At 41.5% G+C, this 25,609-nt stretch overlaps 1 protein-coding gene across 1 annotated transcript; it reads left to right on the plus strand.

The window, feature by feature from the left end:
- Positions 1-5,724: 5,724 nt before the first annotated feature.
- LOC125246280 (meprin A subunit beta-like) lies at positions 5,725-23,855 on the plus strand. The gene is made up of 15 exons (XM_048157222.1): positions 5,725-5,914; positions 9,241-9,250; positions 9,451-9,492; positions 9,625-9,665; positions 9,746-9,812; positions 9,910-10,027; positions 19,566-19,747; positions 19,880-20,089; positions 20,275-20,430; positions 20,513-20,737; positions 20,804-21,244; positions 21,380-21,556; positions 21,694-21,802; positions 22,932-22,991; positions 23,204-23,855. The coding sequence occupies exons 1-15, from the start codon at positions 5,852-5,854 to the stop codon at positions 23,292-23,294; spliced, it is 1,992 nt and encodes a 663-aa protein (XP_048013179.1). The 5' UTR covers positions 5,725-5,851; the 3' UTR covers positions 23,295-23,855.
- The last annotated feature ends 1,754 nt before the right edge of the window (positions 23,856-25,609 follow it).

Genomic DNA, 25,609 nt, shown 5'->3' on the forward strand with positions numbered 1-25,609 from the left:
TCAGTCTCTGGCGAGGCGGCCATCTTGGGTGAAGACTCAGGCATCGTGGCCAAGGACGAGACTCTGAATGATGGTCAGGGGCTGGTTGCATGACCAGTGTAAGGTGGGGCTGGACGATGGTGATGGTATCTTCCTCCACTCTGCCAATGGCGAACGAGGACCCATCTATCCATAGCATGAATTTTATGTATTTCTCCAGCGTCCAGCATGGGTCTGTGTCAAAACACAGAAGGAGACAACAGTGTAAGATAGTGATAATTACAGGTAGTATTTATTTAGCAGGTTTACTTAAGTGGCAGGTTAGGAGAACAGGTAAACCGATGAGTAGTTGCAGAGAGGATTGCAGGATGGTAACAATTCATTTTGGATACTTGCAGGAAACTGAGATGGGAGCGGATATTCGGAGGAACCAGACAGATGACTGATGATGGAAGACTGAAGACGGCTTGATGATCACAGGTAGGCTGCACAATTGAAAATCGGTCTCGGGGAATAACCTTTCACAGGTAAGGCTGAACATTTGTTTCTGGTTGTATTTGGTCATTATATAATTGATAGTAGTTGGCCACCGGAGTCAGTCAGACTAAAATAGCTAGCGACGTCACTAGTTAGATGTGAAAGTTGAGACGTGAGTTTACATGATTTCTAATATAGTTTTAGCTTATGCTATTTTATAAACTAAAGTTTTAATACGCATCTCTATTTTATTAAAACCGACTTTTATGACAAGTACTCGTTACGGCTAGGTGACTGATATTTTGTTAATCTTGATCTAACCCTTACTGTAACTTTAGTTAGCTAGCTTTTCACACATTTAAGGTTTCACAAAGACAACGAGTTGAGGAGACAGTGGGAAGTAGCTAGAAGGGAAGTTTCCCGACTCATCTACATTATTTAAAAGTTTGTCATTAAATGGTGATTTGTTTATATATTTATTTCTTTTTCAGCCCGTTGCAACCAGGGCTACACAAGCCTCAAGGAAAGCTGAGGAGAGCCTGTCAGTGGACTGTTCTCACCATTTCCAAGAGACTGATGGAAAATATATAGCCTTTTGTTGTTGTTATTATTATATCAATACTATATTATTATTGTACTAGTCACTATTTAATTTACTATTTTTATTATTGTCTATATTATTCTGCAATTGATATTACATTGTATTTGCGATTATTATTATTATACCAATACTATTATTATCAATCTATTATAGTTATCTGTTATATTATTGTCTATATTCTGTAAATGATACTACATATTCTATTGCTATTATTATAGTATTATTATACTATATGCTATTATCAAAATATTATTATGATATTATATTATTGTACTTATACTATAAATGTTCTATTCATTACTATTTTATTTGCTGTATACTGTTTGTTTATTAACAATATTATATACTTTATTATTGACTATATTATTATATACTACATAAACTGTTTCTTATAGTGTATAACAAACTATTTACTATTCTCAATTTTTTTATTTGCATTGCACTGTAGATGTACCATATCATATGTATTACCATAAAGGATCCATCAGTTATTTGTTGTTGTATGTTTTTGGAGTATCTTTCTGTATCATTTTAGTGCTATAAAAATACAGAAAGCAGCCTGTGTGATTTGTGATTTGTTTAATTTTATCAATGGTGGTCAATTCTAAGCTCAAGAAAAGCTAAAATTGCGTTAAAGACAGAAAATCCCTTTATTACAATAAGAAAACTTTATTTAATGTGAAAATTAAATTATATCTCAGTATGGGCGTTTTCACAATTCTTATGCAAGAATAAAGCAGTCAAATACATGACAAGCCTGAGCTTTGACTATTTCTTAATTAAAATAAATATTTTATATGTCTAACTATAAAGATCTTAAGTAACTAGAACTTTTTGTACACCACGTACATTATAAACCACTGAAATTGGTTGATAAATGTAAACGTTATTTTTGTCTTTGTCCAGAAAAACCGCAGCTCGTCCGTTTACTTGTGTTTGTTAACAGCGCAGTCTTGTCCAGCACAATATGGCAGACTCGTTGACGTATCGCAGCAACAGTCCAAAGCGGCCAATAGGGCGTCTAGTGTTTATTATATGTCTATGTTCTGTTGTACCAACAGCTGACATTTTTTTGTAATCTAAAGTGAGATATAAATGAGAAACACAATAATACCCTAGATATAAATAAAGTTAAGCCACAGAAGCTGACAGAACTCAAATGCTCATATTATAGAAAGGTAACCTTTGTGTCTATCATTTTTTATTCAAATTGAATAAAAATATACAATACTCTTGAACCAAATATTGTTCAAATCACTCTTGAGTAATTAGGTTTACATCTTCAGGAGGGAGATACTGTACTGTACTGTACTGTACGATCTGATCTAAAGAGCAGTTGTAGGGAATGTGGATCCTTAGCATCAAACCTGGAGTCATCCTAACTCTACATTTCTGTGATGCACCATGAGAAAAACAGTGAGAATGGCTAAAATTGGAATGTTATACTTAAAATAAACACAATTTATAAATTCGCCTGGAGTCGGACTACTGTCGCAGTACACAAGTAACACCTGACGGAAAGCAGGAACGTGCGGTGTGTCACCTGTTGTGTAATAACTGCAGCATGCTTTAAATGTTACTCATTCATTTCAACACCGCTGATCTAAACCAGAAAATGTTTCTTACGTGTGAAAACATTTTTTTATTTAATGTTTCATGTCCTCACCGCAGATCCACAACATACTGTAACAGAGTGTGTTATGGGCTTTACTGAGTGCTGTAACACCATGTCCAACTCTGAGTAATCACCTGAATGTAGAGAAAAACCTTTGATAAAGGAAACCATGATGGCACTTTTAGAAGTGTCAGTGGTTAAGCAGACACTCAAAGTTTAGAAGAATTTGTCTGTATTCTTCAGCATCTGCCATAAGGACACATTTGCTCTCGTATCAATGCTCTATCCCAGCAAGCAACAGCCATCATTTCACCGTCTCGGCTAACTATAGACAGATATACACCGCAAAAAATTATTTTCTGTCTTGTTTCTAGTCCAAATATCTAAAAATTCTTAACTCAAGCATTTTCTAGACAAGTAAAAAAATATTATCTTGTTTTCAGTTAAAACAAAAGTTTTTCCTTAAAACAATTTCATTTCTTTGACATGTTATCTAATTGATGACTAGTCTATTCTTGGGCTATGGTCTAAATGTCTATTAAATTTTCACTGACAGACAAAATTTTGCCTTGTTTTAGTCTAGACGTCAGGGCTGTGTTTTGACGTCTACTAGACGACTTTTAAATGCAAAATTGCTTGCTGGGATGCATCATATTGGGAGCATTTCAGTGGTTTAAAGGTCCCGTTCTTCGTGATCCCATGTTTCAAACTTTAGTTAGTGTGTAATGTTGTTGTTAGAGTATAAATAAAATCTGTAAAATTTTAAAGCTCAAAGTTCAATGCCAAGCGAGGTTGAGATTACTTCTGTCTTCTTCATCATTAGTTTTCTCTTCATCTGTCAGTTCTGACTGTTTCATCATGTAGAATAGAAACACAAGGATAAGCATGGAAACTTCTTTCTACACGACATGTCATTGTAAATGTTGATCATGATTTGCCTGAAGCTTTTAATCTGCTCTCGGTACTGGAGGTCAATAAACTCTATAAATCTGAACACAATCTTCAATCTTCTTCATAGCTAACAAGTGTGATTTTTCATGAGATATTTTGTACTGTTAACACCCTTTGGCATAAGCACATGTCATGCTGCTCAGCAGGTCTGAATTCTTTCTATTGTCTTTTATTTCATCAGTATACAGCAAGGGAATGACAAAATCTTCGAAACACCCACTGTACAGGTTTTCCCACTGAGATTTTGAAATGTCTCTGCACGAATGATCTTCCTCTTACTGTTAGAGATGCTCACACATTAGCCAGTTTCAGGAAGTTGCTAAAAACTCATCTGTTTAACCTGTTAGTTTTTCACTGTACCGCCGTGGTACACATACCTTTCAAATGACACCAAAACCACACAGACATAAACTCCAGATGGTTCAAGAACAACACACAGTTTACTTTGGCTGTGCCTTTTTTAGGTGTTGTATGCAAATTTTACAGGAACGCTCAGGGCTAAAAATTGCTGACACAGATCGTCATGATTAGTATTCTGCTACGTTGTTTAGTTGCATTGCAGCGATTAGTATTTTATGATTTATTGTTTCTTTGTATTGTATTATTTTAGTACTTCTGCATTTTATTTGTTATTTGCTAAAGTTTGTAGTGCTTTGGGTTTTAGAAAAGCACATTATAAATAAAATATGTTATATTATTATAGAATAGGAGCATGGCAAAGGTGCCGTGATTCAGTACATCAGGGAGACAAATGTGAGTGATCCAAAGTCTCTAGCCAAGCAGAAAAGTGTGTGATGTTGCCGAGATCTCTTCTAAAACTTTAAAGCAGACCATTGTGAGAGAGTTACAGTTTTTGTCTCGGGAGACAAGTGTGAGAAGCAGGAAATCTCCATTTGATGTTAAAGTAAGCTCATTTATGCCTGGGAGAAACATTTGAGAAGTTAAAGAGATCTCACTTTTGATTTTTCTTTCCTATGGGTATGTAGTACGTTTCAGAGTTCGTAGGGAAGGAAGAGGACAAGGGTCGGCTTTTGACTGCTGACTGAGCTTTCAAGTACTAGAAATGTCCAACAAAAGTCTGTGCAACGCACAACAAACAAAATAAACAATCCACGATAGGGCTTCACTCCAGCATGTCACAATCAGCGTCCCAGTCAGCAGTCCCTCTCTCTCTCACACACTCCTGCTTCTCCTGGTGTTTTATCCGGTCTCCGCGCCAATTACTGGAATGAGAAACAGGTGTTCGTGATTTACATTTAACCCACTCACTCACCATGCGTCTCCTGACTCTCTCTCCGGCTGCAGACTCCGCTGAACCACGCCCCCCTCGCCACAGGGTACATCTGAAATCAGCCCGCAAATGAAGACAATGAAAAAAAAAATCACTGCTGGAGGATTTGAGGACAATATTGAATGTCTAAACGTGTGAATGCCTATATCACGATATTCTCAGATCAACTACATAAAGCTCTTGCTGCTGCTGCAGAAACACAATCATTAATCACTGCTGCTTCTGCTTTACTCCTGCATGACGCTTGCTTTGAAAACTTGTGTGTTGTTGCTCATTTAAGAAGTAAAAGTCAGACCGCTCAATAATGCACAATAAAGGAGTAAAAGAGCGTTCACTCATCTTACATGTTGAATTTCAGAGCTTTTAAAGCATTTTAAACCATTTTCTCAGCTCAAAACTCACTTTCAGACACCAGCGAGTGTAATCTGATCACAGTATGAGGCAGACATATATTATATTATATTATATTATATTAAATTACATTATATTATATTATAAGCATAAAGTAATGGAAGTAATGAAAGGATAAAAGCAAACAAACCAACAATCAAGCCCTGTGAAGCTGTGGTTTACAGCGATTTTACAACAGATAAAATATATAAATATTAAATATGGATGCAGGAGTCTGAAATCTGAAATGAGCAAATAAACAGACATTTCTGTTATGTTGATTTCGCAATTTAGCTGGTTTTTCCAGTCAGTTTCAGGGTGGATTTTAGGCGGTGCTGCAGGACTAATGAAGATTATAAGGCACTCTCACTTCACATTCAAACACATTAAGTCTCATTAGTGACTGGAAACTGGTACGTATCCCTCTTTCAGTTCCTGAGTTAATGGTCTTCTATATTGTTACATTTAATTGAAATTGCTTTCAGGTTAATAAGTGATAAGATGAAACTTTATGAATCAAATGTGTTGATGGTGATTTCCAGTGACAATGCATTTGTGTGCTTTTCTTCTGCTGAGCTTGGCTTTGGCTCTTGGTTACGCATTACCTTTGGTAAGTTAGATCGTGGACAGTCTCTGTACATGTTGTCTTTAGCCCTGATCAGACACTAATTGTTTCTCATGGGGTCGTAAGGTATTTTCAATAATCTGTGATTTTATTGCCGTCTGAATCCAGAATGTCAGTGTTTTTCCTCACACACCTGTGTTAAAATCCCTGACCGAATTACCTGCTGTTTTCTGACAAACACCAAGATCATGTGGTAATTTAACTGCCGTCTGAATCCATCTCTGAGTTTACAAGAAGAAGTCAATACAAAATTCACTGTATGATGGAAATGCTGGAAAGTATTTACAAGAAACTAAATCCTCCACCTCAGCAAGAGGAGCTGTTGAGAACAAACAGAAGAAAGCATGTAAACACTTGAGATGGGCCGTTATTGTGGCAGAAATATGTCCAATGTATTTTTTAAAATTTACATTAAAATATAATGTTACGTCCCAGTCTAGGAGTGGAGGAGTAACATAAAAGAACGTCACGTATGGAAAGATTTGTGTTTATTGTAGGAGCTTAGCAGTTTTTTTGTTTTCCATCCACTATTGGGTTCAGGAATGGGCATAAACCAAAACAACAAACAAAACAGAAACTAACTATTTTTAATAATCTACCTTACCTAACAAAGAAAAAATTAACAAAAATACATCAAACTTCCCTGTCTCCCTATCTGCTCAAAACCAGGAGAAAATTCTAAACAAAAATAGATGCCCACTCCCAACAAATGTGGCGTAACTCTATTTTCAGATTACCTTTTAATACCGACACATTTTAGTCAAATAAAACGAGCTCCTACTGGATGGTGACGTTTACAGATTACCTTAATACCGACATAAGAAAATAACCAAGAAAGATATGGTGGGAAAAACAGTGGGTCAACCGAGTCGCAAGGCATACAACAAGCTGGAGCACTAAAGATCACTCCACAACAGGCCGGAGGAACGCTGACAACAACGCGTTCTCCCGGCAGAACACACACACAGAGCCGCGCCTCCTTTTCATTGCGCAGAAGCGAGGAGCCAATCCACTTTCCCAGACAATTAGAAGCCGGAACCTGGAGCAGAGATGAGAAAGAAACTCGAAAAAAACAAAACAAAACAAAAAAAAACCACTAATCACAGTAGAATATTACATACGTCCGAGGACGTAACAATAAACCAAACAGCTTTAAGTTTACCTCATGTAAATAAGAGTCTGCATTGACTTATTTCCGATAATCTCCAGTTTTAAAATTAAAACATTTTGAGGTAAAAATCCAAGAAACATAATTTCAACTATAGCGTGTCTTGCTTCCTATTAAACGGGGAATTTAAATAATTATATAATAGGATATTATTTTCCCATTATTAAATTAAATATGAAATTAGTCGTATTATTCCAAGTGTGGCGGGGCGGTGCAATTTTAAGACACAAGCCCAAGTTTTTGTTCACTAGTAAGAAAATCAGACTACGCCACCCTGAGGGAAAATACTCAAACCACTCAAAAATTGAGTAATAAAGCAGGTTCGGTTCCCTCATTAAGTTAGGCAAGAGACATGAGGAAAGTGTAAAAATACAAATGTTTAATACAAGAATAGTTTAAAAATACTGAACACTGAATCACAAAAAAGACACTTGAAACCCCACTTCAAACAAAAGAACACAAATTACAAAAAGAAACAGATAAAACAAACCAACTTGAGGTAGTAATTATGTATGTATATGTAAAACAAAAACTGAATAATACCAGCAGGGCTGAGGCTCCCAACGGCAGGAATCAAGGTAGAGTTTGGTGCACAAGAGCACATTTCTAATCACACTATCAAACACTCAAAGTGAACACCACACATGATGAAGGAGATCAAGCCACCCGTGGGACCCAGCTCCTGCAATAAATCAAAAAGAAAGCAAATAACCATAAAAATGAACTGGGCAGAAATGGCAGTATGAACATCACAAATGAAGCAACTCCTCACGTAAATGGGTATCAAGGACAGACACAGGGTCGGCGCTACCTATAGGCAGAGCAGGCAGTTGCCTAGGGCCTTGGGCATGGAGGAGGAGCCTCCTGCCTCCACTACCGTAACATCCCCAAGCAAAATACTAGGCTCTTTTTCCATTGGATATAAATGAATTCACAGTGACTCTCACCTGTAATGAAACCAACTATTGTCACCGTATCAAAGTGGGTCCCACCTTCTAAATACATTAAAAAAACTTACGAAAATGCAACTTTTCTGCAGCTGGCTGGCTTTAAGTCATTGAATCATGATCACAGTTTATGAGTTTAAACGAACACGAGTGCCGTCAACGCGTTCAGACTGATAGATACTTTAAATTTGTGCGTAATGAATGACATCGCGTCGGGAGCAGACTACCAATACTGAAGTAAAAGCAAAGTTCGTATTCAAAGTCAAAGAGCTAGAGTATGCTATAACAGCACTAGAGTACTTTTGTTAATGTTTCAAAAACAGTATCTCAACGTCTGTATCTTTTAAATTCTGCTGTTTACATTATTGTTCTACCGCAATACTTACTTTTAGTTTTCAAAACATAAATATTGTTGTTATATTTATTGAAAAATCAGCGTACATAGTAGTTGATTTGTGTAGCCTACACTCTTCTGTGGTTAAACATTTAAAATCCATGGAACCTTTCCATAACACAAAAGGTTCTTTACTGTGGGAAAATAAAGAGTTCTGTTACATTGTTTTAGAATGTTCTTCACCCTAATAAAAAATAATAATTGGTTCCACACTCTAAAAAATGCTGGGTTGAAACTGGACAAACCCAGCGGATGGGGTTAATTGTTTGCCCAACGTGCTGGGAAGTTGTTTTTTTAACACAACTAACTATATGGCTGTCTTAAAATGAACCAAAAATAGGCCTGAAATAAAAAATCAGACTAATTATTAGAGGCAACAATAATAATCAAAAGGTGAAAATTTATTAATAAGCAACTTAAATGTTTATTGTTTCATTATTATGAATTAAACTTGTTAATAAATGTTCTTTTATTAAACACATTAATAAATGTTCATTTCTGCATACTTTGGATTCATTTTAAGCAAGCAATACAGTCATTTTTAAACAATGTTTTTTTTTTTTTTTTTACAAAAAAAGAAAAAGACAGAGGCCAGTTTAAGAGCTGATCAGGCCTCCCCAACAAACATTCATTCGTTCCTGAGTTTAATCACTGAGGTGTCATGAAAGTTTATTTTTACAGTCGTCCACATGAGAAACAGTTACTGTCTCAATAGAGCTGTTGTTAAAGTCATGTACAGATGATGATTTTTTAGTCTAAATTGTTTTTTCTTCATGTCTTTGTTCATTTCTCATGTTCTCAGGAGCCATATGGTAAGTACAGCACAGTCACATTAATCTGTTATAAAGTTATTGTAATATGTTTCCAGTGTTTTCATCTGCTCATTACTGCCTGATGATGAGATCACTCGTTTATCATCGTACTTTCATACGGTTTCACTAAAGTTACATGTTGAACTCAAGCTCATTCCCTCTCTGTGTCTTTTGTTGACTTCAATATCATTTTCTCAAAGCCATTGGGGAGAAATGGAAGAGCATTCCAGATATAAACAAAGGTAAAGCTATTATATTTTCTCAATCACTCAATCACTCAAATACATTTACGTAAGCATTAAGATAACTTTATCTATTTTTTGTTTATAAATTATTCTTCAAGCATATTTACTGTGAACTGAACTCTCTATTAGGTTTATCAGGTTTAAATCTCACAGAAGGAGACATCATGAAGGTAAGTCTGAATATATAAATGCAGGTAAGTCTATATACTGTATATATAAGATCAGGAGACTTTCATGATCTGCTTTAAAGTCTAGGGAAGAGAAAGAGATTCAGTACTGGGATATTCCCGTCCCCTACGAGCTGAGTCAAAATCTCAGTAAGATTTCAGATCTCTCTCTTTCTTTTCAGTCAACGTTTAAATACTGAGTGTAACTCTTCTATTGTTTTCCACTGAGTTTGGTTTGTGTTTACAGGTCTGAACCGTAGAGGAGTCATTTTGAGAGCCTTCGAGCAGTTCAGACTGAAATCATGTATTGACTTTAAGCCCAGAGAAGCAGAAGAGTTTTACATCTCTGTGGAGAGTCGTGAAGGGTTAGTGATATATTCTAGACTCTTCTGATGTGGTCTATATGCCATACTGAATCTGTAGAGTAACATATTTGAGTTATTATTCACCAGTCAAAAGTTTGGACACTTTTCCTTAAACACAGATTATATCTGGAAATGAAATGTTGATCAAATAAAATGCACAGTTTTTATTATTTCTGTAGTTATATCATGCATGCTGCTCTCCAGGGACGTGCACAGACATTTTGGGGGGCAGGGGCTCAAGTGGAAAAAAAGGGCACTTCTCATAATTATTTATTTTAAAAAATAATAAAATGTTAAATATATTAAGACAACTCTGACTTCCTTACCAATTTATTTTAAATCACTCAAACTCACGCAATTGTTTTATACTCCACAGATTTCTACAGAATAATCAGTTCACACAGAGAACATGGTCTTCTTTAGTATTCACTAGGTTTTAAGATTTTGGTCTATTTTTGCTTTAATGTCTTATTTTACTCTAATGGAAAGAAAAATTAACCCTAACCCTTGACATTTAGATAATGATTGTTTTAAGCCTTCTACCATCCGTCTGTTTGCATCTATAGATTTCTTCTAAATTAACCAAAACAAGCTAATCTGCATATTTAAACACATCAACAGAGTTTTTTCCCTGAAATGTTATAAATACATTATATATTATAACAAATGTCTGCAGAGGGCGCCAAAAGCCTGCTGATTTTTGTTGTTACACAGCACAGCACGATCAAAGCCAACCATCATAATTAAAAATATATTATTAGTTAAATAATAATATTTGGTCACTTTTTTTTTTTTTTTTTGATAGAAATGCTACAGTCACTGTAATTTCTTCAACAAGAATATGGTTCAAAAAGCAGCACATTAAAATAATTGAAATTACATTAGTATCCTATCAAATTAGGCAGATGCGTTGCTGGTGGTCAAACTATTAACGCAGCGTTAAACTTATAAATAATCTCACCCTTAAATAGTTTCACAATAGATTCACAAATTTCACATGTTTGTGAACATACATTGACTACCTGAAAGAAATGCACAGGATGGATCCATCTAAGGCTTTTTTCTTTTTCGTTTCTCATCGCCAGACAGCAGTTGTATTTTCCCGGGCATAGTTGTCACAAGTTTTCAGCCAGCAGCAAAAACTTGACAGAACTCGACAAAGCCTACCTCATATATAGTATTTATTTATTTTTTTTTAAATTATTATTCAATAAATATATTTTTTGAAAGGGAAGCTATGCATAAACAGGAATATATATGCAATTATAAAAAAAAAAAAAAAAAAAAAAAAAACACCCCGAAAAAAGGGCACTTTCTCGAGGAATCAAAAGAGCATGGGCTCAAGCCCCCTTTTATGTCTTTGTGTGCACGTGCCTGCTGGTCAAACGGGTGCCATTTGGGTCCGCAACGTTTGATCAGATGCATAAGACACAAAAAATGTCCCAAAGTCTGTTTCCAAAGCTTAAGGTCATTAATTCAAGTGTTCTTTTTAACATGTGTCGCGGGGCGAAGAATCACACAACAAATGATTGATGAAACAAACCCTCGGAGGGTGGTTATTTATTGTGACAAAGCAGTGAACAACCGGAGTGAAGAGGTGCAGGTGCGCGGTGCTTCCGTCTCGTGTGTATCCCGTGTAGCGTGTGGCGGTGTCAACAGTGTGGAGTTTCCGGACCGTCACCAGCTGCTGTCTGGATAAGAAAGAGAGAGAAGTTAGCGTCTCGCTGCATGGAGTGTAAAGCTCAACCTGGTGTTTCACTGTGCGGCTTTTTATGGGTTGCGTTGATCTCCTGCAGCTGAGACGGTCCGGCCCGTGCTAAGTGCAGGCAGGTGATCCTTGTTTGTTTCCAGGGCGACGCTGATGAGAGCTTGGGAGACTTGTCACACTCCCCCCCCCCCCCCAAGCGTCGCACTATTCCTGGAACGAAAGTTAGAAATATACATTGGGGAACATAGGGGTGGGCGGGGAGTGCGCCCTGACAGACCTGCGTAAGCTGACCACAGCCTGGAGAGTCCGTCGGCGTTGGCGTTGGCCGTCCCGGCCCGATGTTCCACCGGGAAGTGGAAGTCCTGGAGCGCTAGGAACCACCGCGTCACTCTGGCGTTGGTGTCTTTAGCGCGGGCCATCCACTGGAGTGCCGCATGGTCAGTCAACAGCGTGAAGCAGCGTCCCAGCAGATAGTAGCGGAGCTCCAGGACTGCCCATTTTAATAGCCATCCTTCTCTACGGCCGCATACTTCGTTTCGGCCGGGGTCAGCTTACGGCTGATGTAGGTGATGGGGTGTTCCTCACCCTCCTGGACTTGGGAGAGGACCGCCCCTAGACCGGTGTTCGAGGCGTCTGTCTGTAACAGGAAGGGGCAGTTGAAATCGGGCGCCTTTAAGACCGGTTCAGTGGTTAAGGCGTTCTTGATATCTTTGAAGGTCTTCTCCAACGTGTTGCCCCACTTCACCTTCTCTGGCTGCCCCTTCTGGGTCAGGTCTGTCAGGGGAGATGCTAAGGAAGAGAAGTTAGGGATAAAACAGCGATAATATCCCGCCAACCCCAAAAAAGCTCGTACCTGAGTCTTAGTCTCCGGGCGGGGTGCTGTCCTGATGGCGTCAACCTTCTTTTGCTGGGGCTGAATCAGTCCTCTACCCACCTGGAAACCTAAGTACTGAGCCTCGGCGAGGGCAAGATGACACTTCCGGGGGTTGGCGGTCAGTCCAGCCCGCCGGAGGTCCAGGAGCACCCTCCGTAGCCGCTCCAGGTGGTCGTGCCAGGTCTCGGAGTGAATAACGACATCGTCGAGGTAAGCTGCTGCATATACTTGGTGCGGACGCAGAATGATGTCCATCATTCGCTGGAACGTTGCCGGTGCCCCATGCAGGCCGAAGGGGAGGGTCCGGTATTGCCAGTGCCCACTGGGCGTAGAGAAGGCGGTCTTTTCTTTGGCGGAATCGGTCAGGGGAATTTGCCAGTAGCCTTTTGTGAGGTCGAGAGTCGTGATATACCGGGCCCTCCCCAGCCGTTCCAGTAATTCGTCGACACGGGGCATTGGGTATCCATCAAACTCCGAGACCTCGTTGAGACGGCGGAAGTCGTTACAGAAACGGAGGGTGCCATCCGGCTTTGGTACCATAACGATGGGGCTGGACCAGGCGCTGCGTGATGGTTCAATCACCCCTAACTTCAGCATCTCATTTATCTCCTTCTCGATGGCCTGTCTCCGAGCCTCTGGGACCCGATAGGGCCGCTGCCTCACGATGACTCCGGGCGACGTGCGAATGTCATGTTGGATGACGTTGGTCTGCCCAGGGCGCGAGGAGAACACATCGGAGAACTGACGGACCAGATGATTCAGCTCCGTCTTCTGGGCGGCGGCCAGATGATCCCCGACGTCCATGACCAGGGGATCAATGGAGGCTAGCGCGGTGAGCTGTTCCGGGGTCCCCACCCACCTCTTCAGCAGGTTGACGTGGTACAATTGTTCTTCGCGCCGCTTCCCCGGCTGACGTAGCCGGTAGTTTACGGGACCCACCCGCTCTACAGCGGTGAATGGGCCTTGCCAGGTTGCGAGGAACTTGCACGCGGATGTGGGGACCAGCACCATGACTCGATCCCCCGGTCGGAACTGTCGTGGCTGCGCCGCCCGGTTGTATAGCTGCTGTTGGGACTGTTGCGCCTTCATGAGGTGTTCCCGGACCAATGGCATGACCCTCTCGATCCGCTCACGCATTTCCCTCACGTGTTCGACGGCGGAGCGGAGAGGTGCCGGCTGCTGCTGTTCCCAGGCTTCTCGGGCCACGTCGAGCAGACCTCGTGGCTGTCGTCCGAATAACAGTTCGAAAGGAGTGAATCCTGTAGAGGCTTGAGGGACTTCTCGGATTCCGAAGAGAACGTAGGGGAATTAAGTCCCAGTCGCGCCTGTCTTCAGCGGCTACACGTTTCAACATCTGTTTCAGGGTTTGGTTGAAACGTTCCACGAGACCGTCCGTCTGTGGATGGTAGACGGTGGTTCGGAGCTGTTTGACTCGCAGCAGCCGGCAGAGGTCAGCCATCAGCCGGGACATGAAGGGGGTCCCTTGGTCCGTCAGTATCTCTGCTGGGATGCCGACACGGGAGTAGAGCAGGAAGAGCTCGTGGGCGATGTTCTTTGCCGTGGCCTTCCGAAGGGGGACGGCCTCTGGATACCGGGTGGCGTAATCGACGATTACCAGGATGTGTTCGTGTCCCCGAGCAGACTTAGGCAACGGCCCCACCAGGTCCATTCCAATTCGCTCGAAAGGTACCCCAATGATGGGAAGTGGAATGAGCGGACAGGGGGGAGGCGCTCGTGGTGCGGTTCGCTGGCAGGTCGGACAGGCTTGGCAGAACCGTTTCACGTCTCCATCCAAACCTGGCCAGTGGAAACGATCCCGGATGCGTTGGATGGTGTTGGCAGTCCTCAGGTGGCCGGCCATTGGATGGCTGTGAGCTAGCTCTATGACCATCTCAACTTTGGGCGTTGGCACCACGAGAAGCTCCTTCACCTCCCCCCGACGCTGGGCGACACAGTACAACAGGCCGTTTTTCACAATGAAGTGCGGGAGAGGATGGGGTGCTGGCTGATGCGTTTGGCCCTCCAGCGTTCGGACCTGAGACCAACAGTTTTTCAGTCTGTCATCTTCGCGCTGGGCCTTCGCGAACGAGCCCCCTCTCTGGACCTGTTGAAACACATCAAAGAACACGTTAGAAGCTTGAGAAGGAGACTCACCATCTCTCCCGCTATCCGTCGTCAACAGCGTGGTCTGGGTTGGTTTTCTCTGACGACGGCGCTCGCGACGGCGGCTCCCGGCCTGGCTGGGTGGCCGAGTGGATGCGCGCAGCAGTTCCTCGAAGCCCGGCCAGTCTCGTCCGAGAAGCACAGGGAGGGGTAGATCCTTTACAATGCCCACTTCCACTGGCCACGCTCCGGGGCTGGCGGAAATCGTCACTCGGCGGGCCGGGACGTGACGAGTATCACCATGTACGCAGGTAATGGGAAGTTGGGCCTTGGAGTTTTTCTGCGGAGGCAGGACATCAGATTTCACCAGACTGACCGAGCTTCCGGAGTCGAGGATGGCTTGGACAGCACGACCATTAACTTTTATATCCACTCGTGGCGCATCGTGGGGTACCTCTTGATGTACACTGCACCCAGCCAGCCAGGCACGTGTAGGCGGGGCCGGTTCCTCTGTGGGCATCGGTTCATCGGCTAGGCCGGGAGCCGCTGGCCTGTGTACTGTGCGTGGGGTACCTTCCGGCGTGCGTCGCTCCTGGACCACCCTCCGAGGGAAAAGCGGCGCTCGCTCCCCGGGCTCACGGTGCATGGCCGTCTCCGCCAGTTCTATGGCCTCAACAAGCTCAGCGATGGTGGTTGGATTCGTCATTCCGACCGCCCGCCGGGAGGGCCCTTAGCATTCGGTCCACGGTGACGCGCTCCGCCACCTGACCCGCCGTAGGTGAGCCCTCGAGCAGCCAGTACCGGGCAAGCCTTAACAATTCCGCGGCCTGGGCGCGAGCTGGGCGGCGGGGCTTGAACTCCCATTCATGAAACAATTGGGCCGCCGACACGGCGGACAGCCCGAGGCGGCCGAGGATTTCTTTTTTTAACACATCATAATCATCCGCGTCTTCTGTAGAGAGAGAAAAATAAGCTCGTTGTGCCTCACCAGTTAGCAAAGGTCCCAGAACCTGTGCCCACTCGCGCTTTCGCCAACTTTCTCGAGCCGCCGTAGTCTCGAACATCTGCAGAAATAACTCTACATCGTCATGGTTGGTTAATTTCGGGAGCAACTGTGTGGCGCGGACGCGGGGGTCAGGCAGCGGAACATGCTGAGCGGGGCTGAGGCGGAGAGCGGCGAGTTCCTCTTCAAACTTCGCCTGGCGGGCTGCCAGGTGTTCGGTGAGTTGTTGTTGTCGTGCACTCACTTCTGTTAAGCCCTTGAGTAGATCTTCCATGCCGGGGAGGAGCGCCGCCTTTTTTTTTTTTTTTTTCCGGGGTTCGCTGTCTGCGTGAGAAAACAGAGGGAAAAAAAAGATCTTGAGAAATGTTGAATTTGTGTGTGATTCTTCACTGCAATGCCCGCATTCTCCACCAGTGTCGCGGGGCGAAGAATCACACAACAAATGATTGATGAAACAAACCCCTGGAGGGTGGTTATTTATTGTGACAAAGCAGTGAACAACCGGAGTGAAGAGGTGCAGGTGCGCGGTGCTTCCGTCTCGTGTGTATCCCGTGTAGCGTGTGGCGGTGTCAACAGTGTGGAGTTCACGGACCGTCACCAGCTGCTGTCTGGATAAGAAAGAGAGAGAAGTTAGCCTCTCGCTGCATGGAGTGTAAAGCTCAACCTGGTGTTTCACTGTGCGGCTTTTTATGGGTTGCGTTGATCTCCTGCAGCTGAGACGGTCCGGCCCGTGCTAAGTGCAGGCAGGTGATCCTTGTTTGTTTCCAGGGCGACACTGATGAGAGCTCGGGAGACTTGTCACACATGATATATGATAAAATGCTTTTTTTTGAAGATTAGCATACTATTTTTAATTAATTTTCATTATTATATAGCCAATTTCACATGTCCGTGTTAACCAACGTGACATTTGCATCTAAAATATCACCAAATAAGTCATATATTTTTTTCAAACATATACTATTTTCAGGATTATATGTGTGTCCCTGTTTACACAAGATATACTTATTCACAATAAACCTTTTTTTTTTTTTGTAAATATTTTATGATTTGTGCACGTCCCTCAGTTTGATTTACCACCCCGTCGCACTAACTTGTTTTATCTATAAATAATGCTCTGTTCCTTTAAATGACATCACAAAGCCTAAGTGACATCATTTGAGCCTTATAGCCACCAAGAACAAAAGAAAGCAACTATGTACATTTTTTTTACATTGTTTATTTGTTGCTTTTTCATGTTAGGCAGGGCCCGTCAAGCTTAACCTTACCACCCCGTCACGCAAAATAGATAGGGAAAACTGTTTTTTATTCATTTTTTCACATTATTAATCCAAAGAAAATTAAATTTCAGATTGAATGCATGTACAGGTCCTTCTCAAAAAATTAGCATATTGTGATAAAGTTCATTATTTTCCATAATGTAATGATAAAAATTAAACTTTCATATATTTTAGATTCATTGCACACCAACTGAAATATTTCAGGTCTTTTATTGTTTTAATACTGATGATTTTGGCATACAGCTCATGAAAAAAATTTGCATATTTCATCCAACCAATAAAAGAAAAGTGTTTTTAATACAAAAAAAGTCAACCTTCAAATAATTATGTTCAGTTATGCACTCAATACTTGGTCGGGAATCCTTTTGCAGAAATGACTGCTTCAATGCGGCGTGGCATGGAGGCAATCAGCCTGTGGCACTGCTGAGGTGTTATGGAGGCCCAGGATGCTTCGATAGCGGCCTTAAGCTCATCCAGAGTGTTGGGTCTTGCGTCTCTCAACTTTCTCTTCACAATATCCCACAGATTCTCTATGGGGTTCAGGTCAGGAGAGTTGGCAGGCCAATTGAGCACAGTAATACCATAAAATCTCCTGATAGCTAGCTGCATTGACCCTGCCCTTGATAAAACACAGTGGACCAACACCAGCAGCTGACATGGCACCCCAGACCATCACTGACTGTGGGTACTTGACACTGGACTTCAGGCATTTTGGCATTTCCTTCTCCCCAGTCTTCCTCCAGACTCTGGCACCTTGATTTCCGAATGACATGCAAAACTGAGCAACAGTCCAGTGCTGCTTCTCTGTAGCCCAGGTCAGGCGCTTCTGCCGCTGTTTCTGGTTCAAAAGTGGCTTGACCTGGGGAATGCGGCACCTGTAGCCCATTTCCTGCACACGCCTGTGCACGGTGGCTCTGGATGTTTCTACTCCAGACTCAGTCCACTGCTTCCGCAGGTCCCCCAAGGTCTGGAATCGGTCCTTCTCCACAATCTTCCTCAGGGTCCGGTCACCTCTTCTCGTTGTGCAGCGTTTTTGCCACACTTTTCCTTCCCACAGACTTCCCACTGAGGTGCCTTGATACAGCACTCTGGGAACAGCCTATTCGTTCAGAAATTTCTTTCTGTGTCTTACCCTCTCGCTTGAGGGTGTCAATGATGGCCTTCTGGACAGCAGTCAGGTCGGCAGTCTTACCCATGATTGCGGTTTTGAGTAATGAACCAGGCTGGGAGTTTTTAAAAGCCTCAGGAATCTTTTGCAGGTGTTTAGAGTTAATTAGTTGATTCAGATGATTAGGTTAATAGCTCGTTTAGAGAACCTTTTCATGATATGCTAATTTTTTGAGATAGGAATTTTGGGTTTTCATGAGCTGTATGCCAAAATCATCAGTATTAAAACAATAAAAGACCTGAAATATTTCAGTTGGTGTGCAATGAATCTAAAATATATGAAAGTTTAATTTTTATCATTACATTATGGAAAATAATGAACTTTTATCACAATATGCTAATTTTTTGAGAAGGACCTGTATGCTAGGTGAGAAACTTGATCACATGGGAGATTTGCAGACATTTTGTGATGAAATTTACCACCCCGTCACGTTTTTGTGACGGGGTGGTATGTGACGGGGTGGTAAATTTCATCCCAAAATGTCCCTCGATAAAAATCACATTCTTGGGGGTAAAACTTTTTCTTTTTGGCAAGGTTCTCGTGGTAAAATGTGCATTCCAAGGGCTAAATAGCATGTTTTTTGGGCTCGCTTCAACCCGTGGACAGGAAAAACAACCCGCGGCAACAGTGGAAAAGTAGCCTAGCCCAATTTTGCGGGAAAAACGCAGACTTGGCAACACTGTTTGGTTCATTAATTCACTCATATCACTCACACACTTTTTACTCAATTTGAATGTCTCCCCTCCCCCAGTTTTTAAAGTTTAAAACCAGCAGATCATATAGAGAAACACTTTGTCCATACCACCCCGTCACATCATTTACCACCCTGTCACATTTACCACCCTGTCACAGGGTCATTTTGTTAAAAGTTTATGGAAAGAAAATGAAATAGTACATAAATTAATGTTGAATTATGTTCTTGTTCTGTGGACTGATCAGATAAATTTAACTTTATTTGTATTTTTTCAGTGAATTAATTATTTCAGTACAAACAATGAGGCCATTGAAAGGTCAGATTCATATTTCAAGATTAAAAATCTAAGAAAAAAAAAAAAAAAAAAATGACAGACTTTCTATTGATGGTTTCCAAAAAAGGGACATTTTACTATTAGGAAAACATTAGATTTTAAAAATCTATCTCTTGTTTTACTACTCCAGTGGCATACATATTGTCCGTGATGGGGTGGTACAAGAATGGCTGTCTTGCCTGAATAAAAAGGATAATATTAATAAAGATTTTGTGCCTGAGGTGGGAAAATGTGTTTTTTGGAGGATTAACATATCTTTCAAGTTGTATGTTTGTTTAAAAAAAAGTTTGCTCTTAATGAAAATTTTGAAAAGTGCAAAGTGGAAATGGCACCGTTTCGTAGAATGACTCTGGTATCTCTGACTGATCTCACAGGTGTTGGTCGTTTATTGGACGCTCATCGTCTCCTGGAGCACAGACTCTTTCCATCGGAGAAGACTGTGGAAGAAAAGGCATTGTTGAGCACCAGTTTCTCCATGCACTGGGATTCTCCCATGAGCACACGAGAGATGACAGAGATGATTATGTGACAATCAACTATCAAAACATCACCAAAGGTTGACACATCATTTCATTATTCATTTATATTGTAGTAATCTGCTGTACAAACTGAGTGTCAATGTCACTAAAGAGCGCTTACAGGAAATATGAACAATCACATTAATAACTGCAAGAGTGTTTCTTTTCAGGGTTTGAGGGTTATTTCAATAAATCCAGTGAGATCGTGTCCATCACCCCGTATGATTATTACTCTGTCATGCATTTTGATAAAAACGCCTTCAGCAACGGTAGTGGACCCACGATCACCACCAAACAATCTGAGTTTCAGGAAGTGATCGGACAACTGATGGAAATGAGTGAATCTGATGTGATTGAGCTCAACAAACTCTATAAGTGCAGTGAGTATTTGACAGCTTTCATTTGTGGCCTTTAATGTTTTGTTTCTCTTTCATTTGTGGATTCAGTGTGAGACTGAAATGAACCTGCACTTGTTGAATATCTCACCTGGACCGATCTCTGATGGCAGGGAGATCAAGGATCATCGTGATGAATGGAAACTGTAGTTTGTTTGTCTTTATTTCAGATTCCTCCGTCTCTTTCCTCGACCACTGTAGTTTTGATGATGAATCTCTGTGTCAGATGAGAGTCTGTTCTGCTGCTGATGAAGGCTGGAAGAGACTGAAATCAGTGAGTGGCGTCAATGTGACTGACCACACCTACTTGAGCAGAAAGCAGAACGGTGAGATCTTCACTTCCGTCCACAGTCCCAGTCTCTGTCCCTCCCAGTTCCTCAAACCTCACAGCTGTTTTCATGCCTGCAGGGTCGTCTTCTTTCATGCACTTCAGCACTGGGGGCAGAAACCAGGGGGACGCAGCCCGACTGGAGAGCAGGACACTGACCCCGACAAGAGACTGCAAAGTCCAGTGCCTACAGTTCTACTACTATCACAGCGGAAACGAGTCTGACCAGCTCAACATCTGGATCCGAGAGTTCCAGAACGAGTCTGACAGCAGAGGATCTCTCAGACTGATGGATCAGATCACAGGTCTGTCTATTCATATCGTCACACAGACCTGTATTTCAGTCTTACTGACCGCTTCGTCTCTTGCAGAAACCCCTGGGAACTACTGGAAGCTGCATCATGTGCCACTGAACGCAAATACTTCTTTCCAAGTTGTGTTTGAAGGCCGTAAAGGAGCTGGAAACTCCCGTGGAGGATTCTCACTGGATGATATCAATGTTTCAGAGACCGAGTGTCCTTTTCTCACATGGCAGATGAGAGACTTTGAGAAGGAACTGAACAGTGGGTTTGGCTTTTGGTCGAGTCCACTGTATTACTCCAGTGATGGTTATCGCTTTGTGGCTGGGTTAATTTTATCAGGAAATCAACTTGCAATGTTTGTTTCTTTGGTATCTGGTGCATATGATCATCAGCTGCAGTGGCCTTGTCCATGGAGACAAATAACCGTCCAGATCCTCGACCAGAATCCACACATACAGAAGCGCATGTCCTTCGAGCAAAGCGTCACCACTGACCCTAATGTGACTTTAGGTTAGATCTTTAATTAAATCTGATTATTTTCTGTCATATTTCATGTGTTTATATGCAACATTTTACTTGATGAGAATCAAAGTTATTATCTGGAGCTTTTAAGGTTCTTTTAACAGTCATGTTTTGTTCTCACAGGTGGCAAGTATTTCTGGGATAATCCTCGAATCACTGGATCTCAAACCAACATCAACAATGAGACTGTGTTTGTGGATCTATTTAGATTTTCCACTCTTATGCTCCTGACAAAAGATGATCTCACTCGAAGAGAGTTCATCAAGGGTGGTGACATCATATTTCTCCTCGACTTTCAAGGTATGATTTGTGAAGGAACCTCAGAGAACGAGTTTAGCTGCTGTATCAAGATCAAACTGGGCGTCATGAGAATGATGATGGGCAGGAATGAGATTTCCATTGTGTCTCTCCTCTATAAATGTCGTGTGCCGATCCAGATATCTTAGGTCTGCTTCAGAAGGACTCTCTATCCTGCCCTAAAGTGACCGTGAAGAACTTCAACACTTCTGCTGACTCAAGTGTCCATCAGGAACCATGTGCTGTGAGGTGAACATCCTCTAAACCTCTGATGAACACAAACACATCAGAAACATTAAAAATAAACACTTTATTGAGAAATAATGTAGGAGAACATGATGTACTGAGTGAATATATTCACATCTGTAACGCTGCTGTTTGAAACTGATGAACGAAACAGAGAGCAGGTGAAGCACCACGCTCATAATTCACTTATTAATCTGACTCAGATATAATTAATCTGACACCCTAGCAACCAAACAGAGTACCCTAGCAACCGTTCAGTTAGACCTATTGTAACAATGTTCGTAATAAGGAAGGAAGAGGACAGGGTCGACTTAACTACTGACTGCTTTTTATTCAGCAAAACATAAACAAAAGGTGTGCAGACAGGCACAATACGGTCAAATGTGAAAACATAAAAATCACTCCAACAGGCAGCTTCAGTCACTCTGGAGTCCAGCAGTCAGTAGTCCTTCTCTCTCTCGCTCGCTCCTGTTTCTCCTGGCGTTAAATACTCTCTCCACGCCAATTACTGAAACAAGAGACAGGTGTTTGTTATTTGCGCTCAATCCACTCACTCACCGTGCGTCTCCTGTCACTCTCTCCCGCTGCAGACTTCGCTGAACCACACCCCCCTTGCCACACCTATATCTCTGCATCAGAACATCGTAGAGACATGCTAGCAGTGAATAGCTACATGCTAATAGTGATTAACTAAATGCTGAATCAGGCTAAAACATGCTAAGAACTCTATTAAACTCCATAGTAACTATCTGTGACAATTACAAACTGCCTAGCAACACCATAGCTACCAACCAGAACACCTTAGCAACCACCCAGAACACCCTAGCAATCGCCTAGCAACATCATAGCAACCACCCAGAACACTTCTTATCTTCTAAGCTCTCATTCTTTAAAGGCAAAAGTCTTTCTTAGAACTGAAAGGAAAATGTAGGATTTAACCTGAACGTTTACATGAAGAGTTTCACATAAAGTTACAATCACTTTAGATTTCAACATTATCAGTGATAACAGGAAAGATTCTCAAAGCCTTTAATGAAAGTAAAGATATATAATGATATACAGACATTAGAATGAAACTGGAAGCGTTTGCATGTGATGATAAAACCTAAGAGTATTTTTGTTTGTTTCTCAGAGCATCTTCCACAGCTCAGCCGATCTCAACTACAGCTACACCAGCAGGACACACTGAACGGTGAGAATACAACATTAGATTAAACTGATTCATCAAGTGCCGTCCCAACATGACACAGCATTGCTTTATGACCAGAAATAACCGTAAATAGGGCTGGTAAACAGGATTTGAGTGATTCAAACAGCGACTCATTTGTTTGTGACGTGATTTTATATGCAGTTACGTTAGTATTTCTCTATTGCATTAATGATGTTCATCTTCTCCTCTTCTAGTGAGTGTGTGGACATAGTCTGCAGTTCCAGCTCCAGGACTACTGCTTCTCTGATCATATTGCTGCTTTGCTTTCTTCTGCTGGAGATTTAATCATGACAAATCACTATTATCACTGCTCTACGTCTGACTACACAAGATTTCAATGGATCTTCAGCCATTAAGTGTGTGTTGATAATTAATGGAGATGATTACATATAATCTACAATCGATGTTAATCTCATCTTTAATCATAATAGTTACCAATATATAATCATTTATAAACATAAAATATGATTCACACATTCTCTGTAGAGGTTAAGATAAATATTTACAATATTTGTGTATTTTCTATGTAATAAATCACTGCATGAATACTTTTAGTGTGGTAAATCACAAAACAGTTCTGCAAGTAATCAGTTTAATAAATATAAATAAAATGTTCAAGTATGTGTGAAAGTGAATCTAAGGGAATATGCATATAAATTTTACAAAGATAAAATCATCGGCTAGCTCTGAAAGTATGACCGTAAAATAATGACAAATGTCTTTGAAACAGAAAAGTTTGTTGAATAGCACTAATTAAAAAAATGCATTGCATTAACATCTTAAAGTAAGAATTGTATTTTCAGGACTTGCATGAAATTCAACATGTTTGTATATTTAAGCTGTTTCAATCATACACAGTTTCATTATTAAAAATTCAATAATCCATATTCACCATCCAAACTTCATATCAATAAATATTCAGTCTGTCTAAAAATACCACCTGTAATATTCGACAGGCAATTTTCAGTCCATTTTATTTCACTTTATTCAATGAAAATTCAGTGGTTCAAATCCAGCAGAATATTCTACGTTTCACATCTGGGAACTGCAGGAATGGCAATAGAGTATGATCTCCATCTGCTGTTGGTCACCTGACAAGCTGCTAGTTCAAGTGTGTGATGACTAAGACCAAAGTGACAGGTGGAGAGAGTATTCATCCATTCACAACAATGTGTTCTGGCCTCATTGAATCCACATTCAATTATCCAGCAAGTTAAACACCTTCATCTTCAATAACTCCCTAAACCACACAGTGATGATGTTGAGTGTCGCTTTTTCACTTGAAAATAGAAATATAGACACTCAGAAGTTACATATTCTATGGCTGTTCACCATGTTACGTTCAAGCATAACCACTGCTTATGGTGATTAATCACTTCAACTAACTACTGACTGACAAGTTTAAAAATTTGATATTAACTATATGAAAATATCATCACATGTGAAAGGTGAGGAAATATGCATAGTATTGGTGAGAATAAACATACTGTTCTAAATAACATCAAATATGAATCTTTAACTAATGCACAGAACACAATCATGAGTAGTGACAAAACTAGATCAATAGTAGTGTCCTTAGTAGTGACGGGCAGTTTTGAAACACTCTGCTGTTTTATTTGTTTAGCTGCTTCAAGCCAAGCGCGCACTTGCAGTGTTACCATGGCCACTTATATGCATTTTTTGGGCTTGTTATTTTACTTTCTCAACTACGTCGCCGCCATGGCCGCCGCGCACTTTGAGCATAGCTCCAACACGTGACCGTGATGTTTAACGTCTCATATCTGACGTCTGACACCTGAATACTATGGGATTTTGGCCAGACGGCTGGTGTGCGTATACACGTTAGTTCTCCTCTCAGTTTGCTTAGCAATCATCACATTTTGTTGAAGTCACCCCTCATACGACCGACCGATCGAACGTCAAACCGAACGTCTATCCGAACGTCTTGTACTTTGAGCGTCTACCTGAGCGTGTCTACCCACGTGACGACCTGACGTGACGCCAGCGTCTTGAAATTAACTGGTTTTTAACAATGTAAGGTGCCAAGCTGATGTGTAAAGACTATGAATGGACATTACAGGCATGAAAGTATGTGTTTTACTAGCATGTAACCGTCTCAGGTTACGTATGTAACCATGGTTCCCTGAGAACAGGGAACGAGACTCTGCGCTGATTGCGCTTTGGGGAACGTCACGTGACCCAGGTGTATGAAAGCAACTATCCAACAACTCCAATCCCTATTGGCCGGCGACAGCCTATGACTTCATACGGCGCGACCCAGAAGTATAAAGGGAGCGCCTGGAGAGACAGAAGACATCTATCGTCTTGAGGGACTGTTCTGCAGGCAGGCAGCCCGAAGCATGGTTGGAAAGCACAGAGTCTCGTTCCCTGTTCTCAGGGAACCATGGTTACATACGTAACCTGAGACGTTCCCTTTCGAAAGGGAACTTCAACTCTGCGCTGATTGCGCTTTGGGGAACGATATACCCACGCCGCCATGCTTGAGGAGAGTGCATGCCAAATAATATGGCTGACAAACGTCAAGCAGTTTCGAAGGAAACGCTTAGCAACTCACCCTCGGGTCACACCAGGCTGTCAGT

This window comes from Megalobrama amblycephala, linkage group LG14, assembly GCF_018812025.1.
Source record: "Megalobrama amblycephala isolate DHTTF-2021 linkage group LG14, ASM1881202v1, whole genome shotgun sequence".
NCBI lineage: Eukaryota > Metazoa > Chordata > Actinopteri > Cypriniformes > Xenocyprididae > Megalobrama > Megalobrama amblycephala.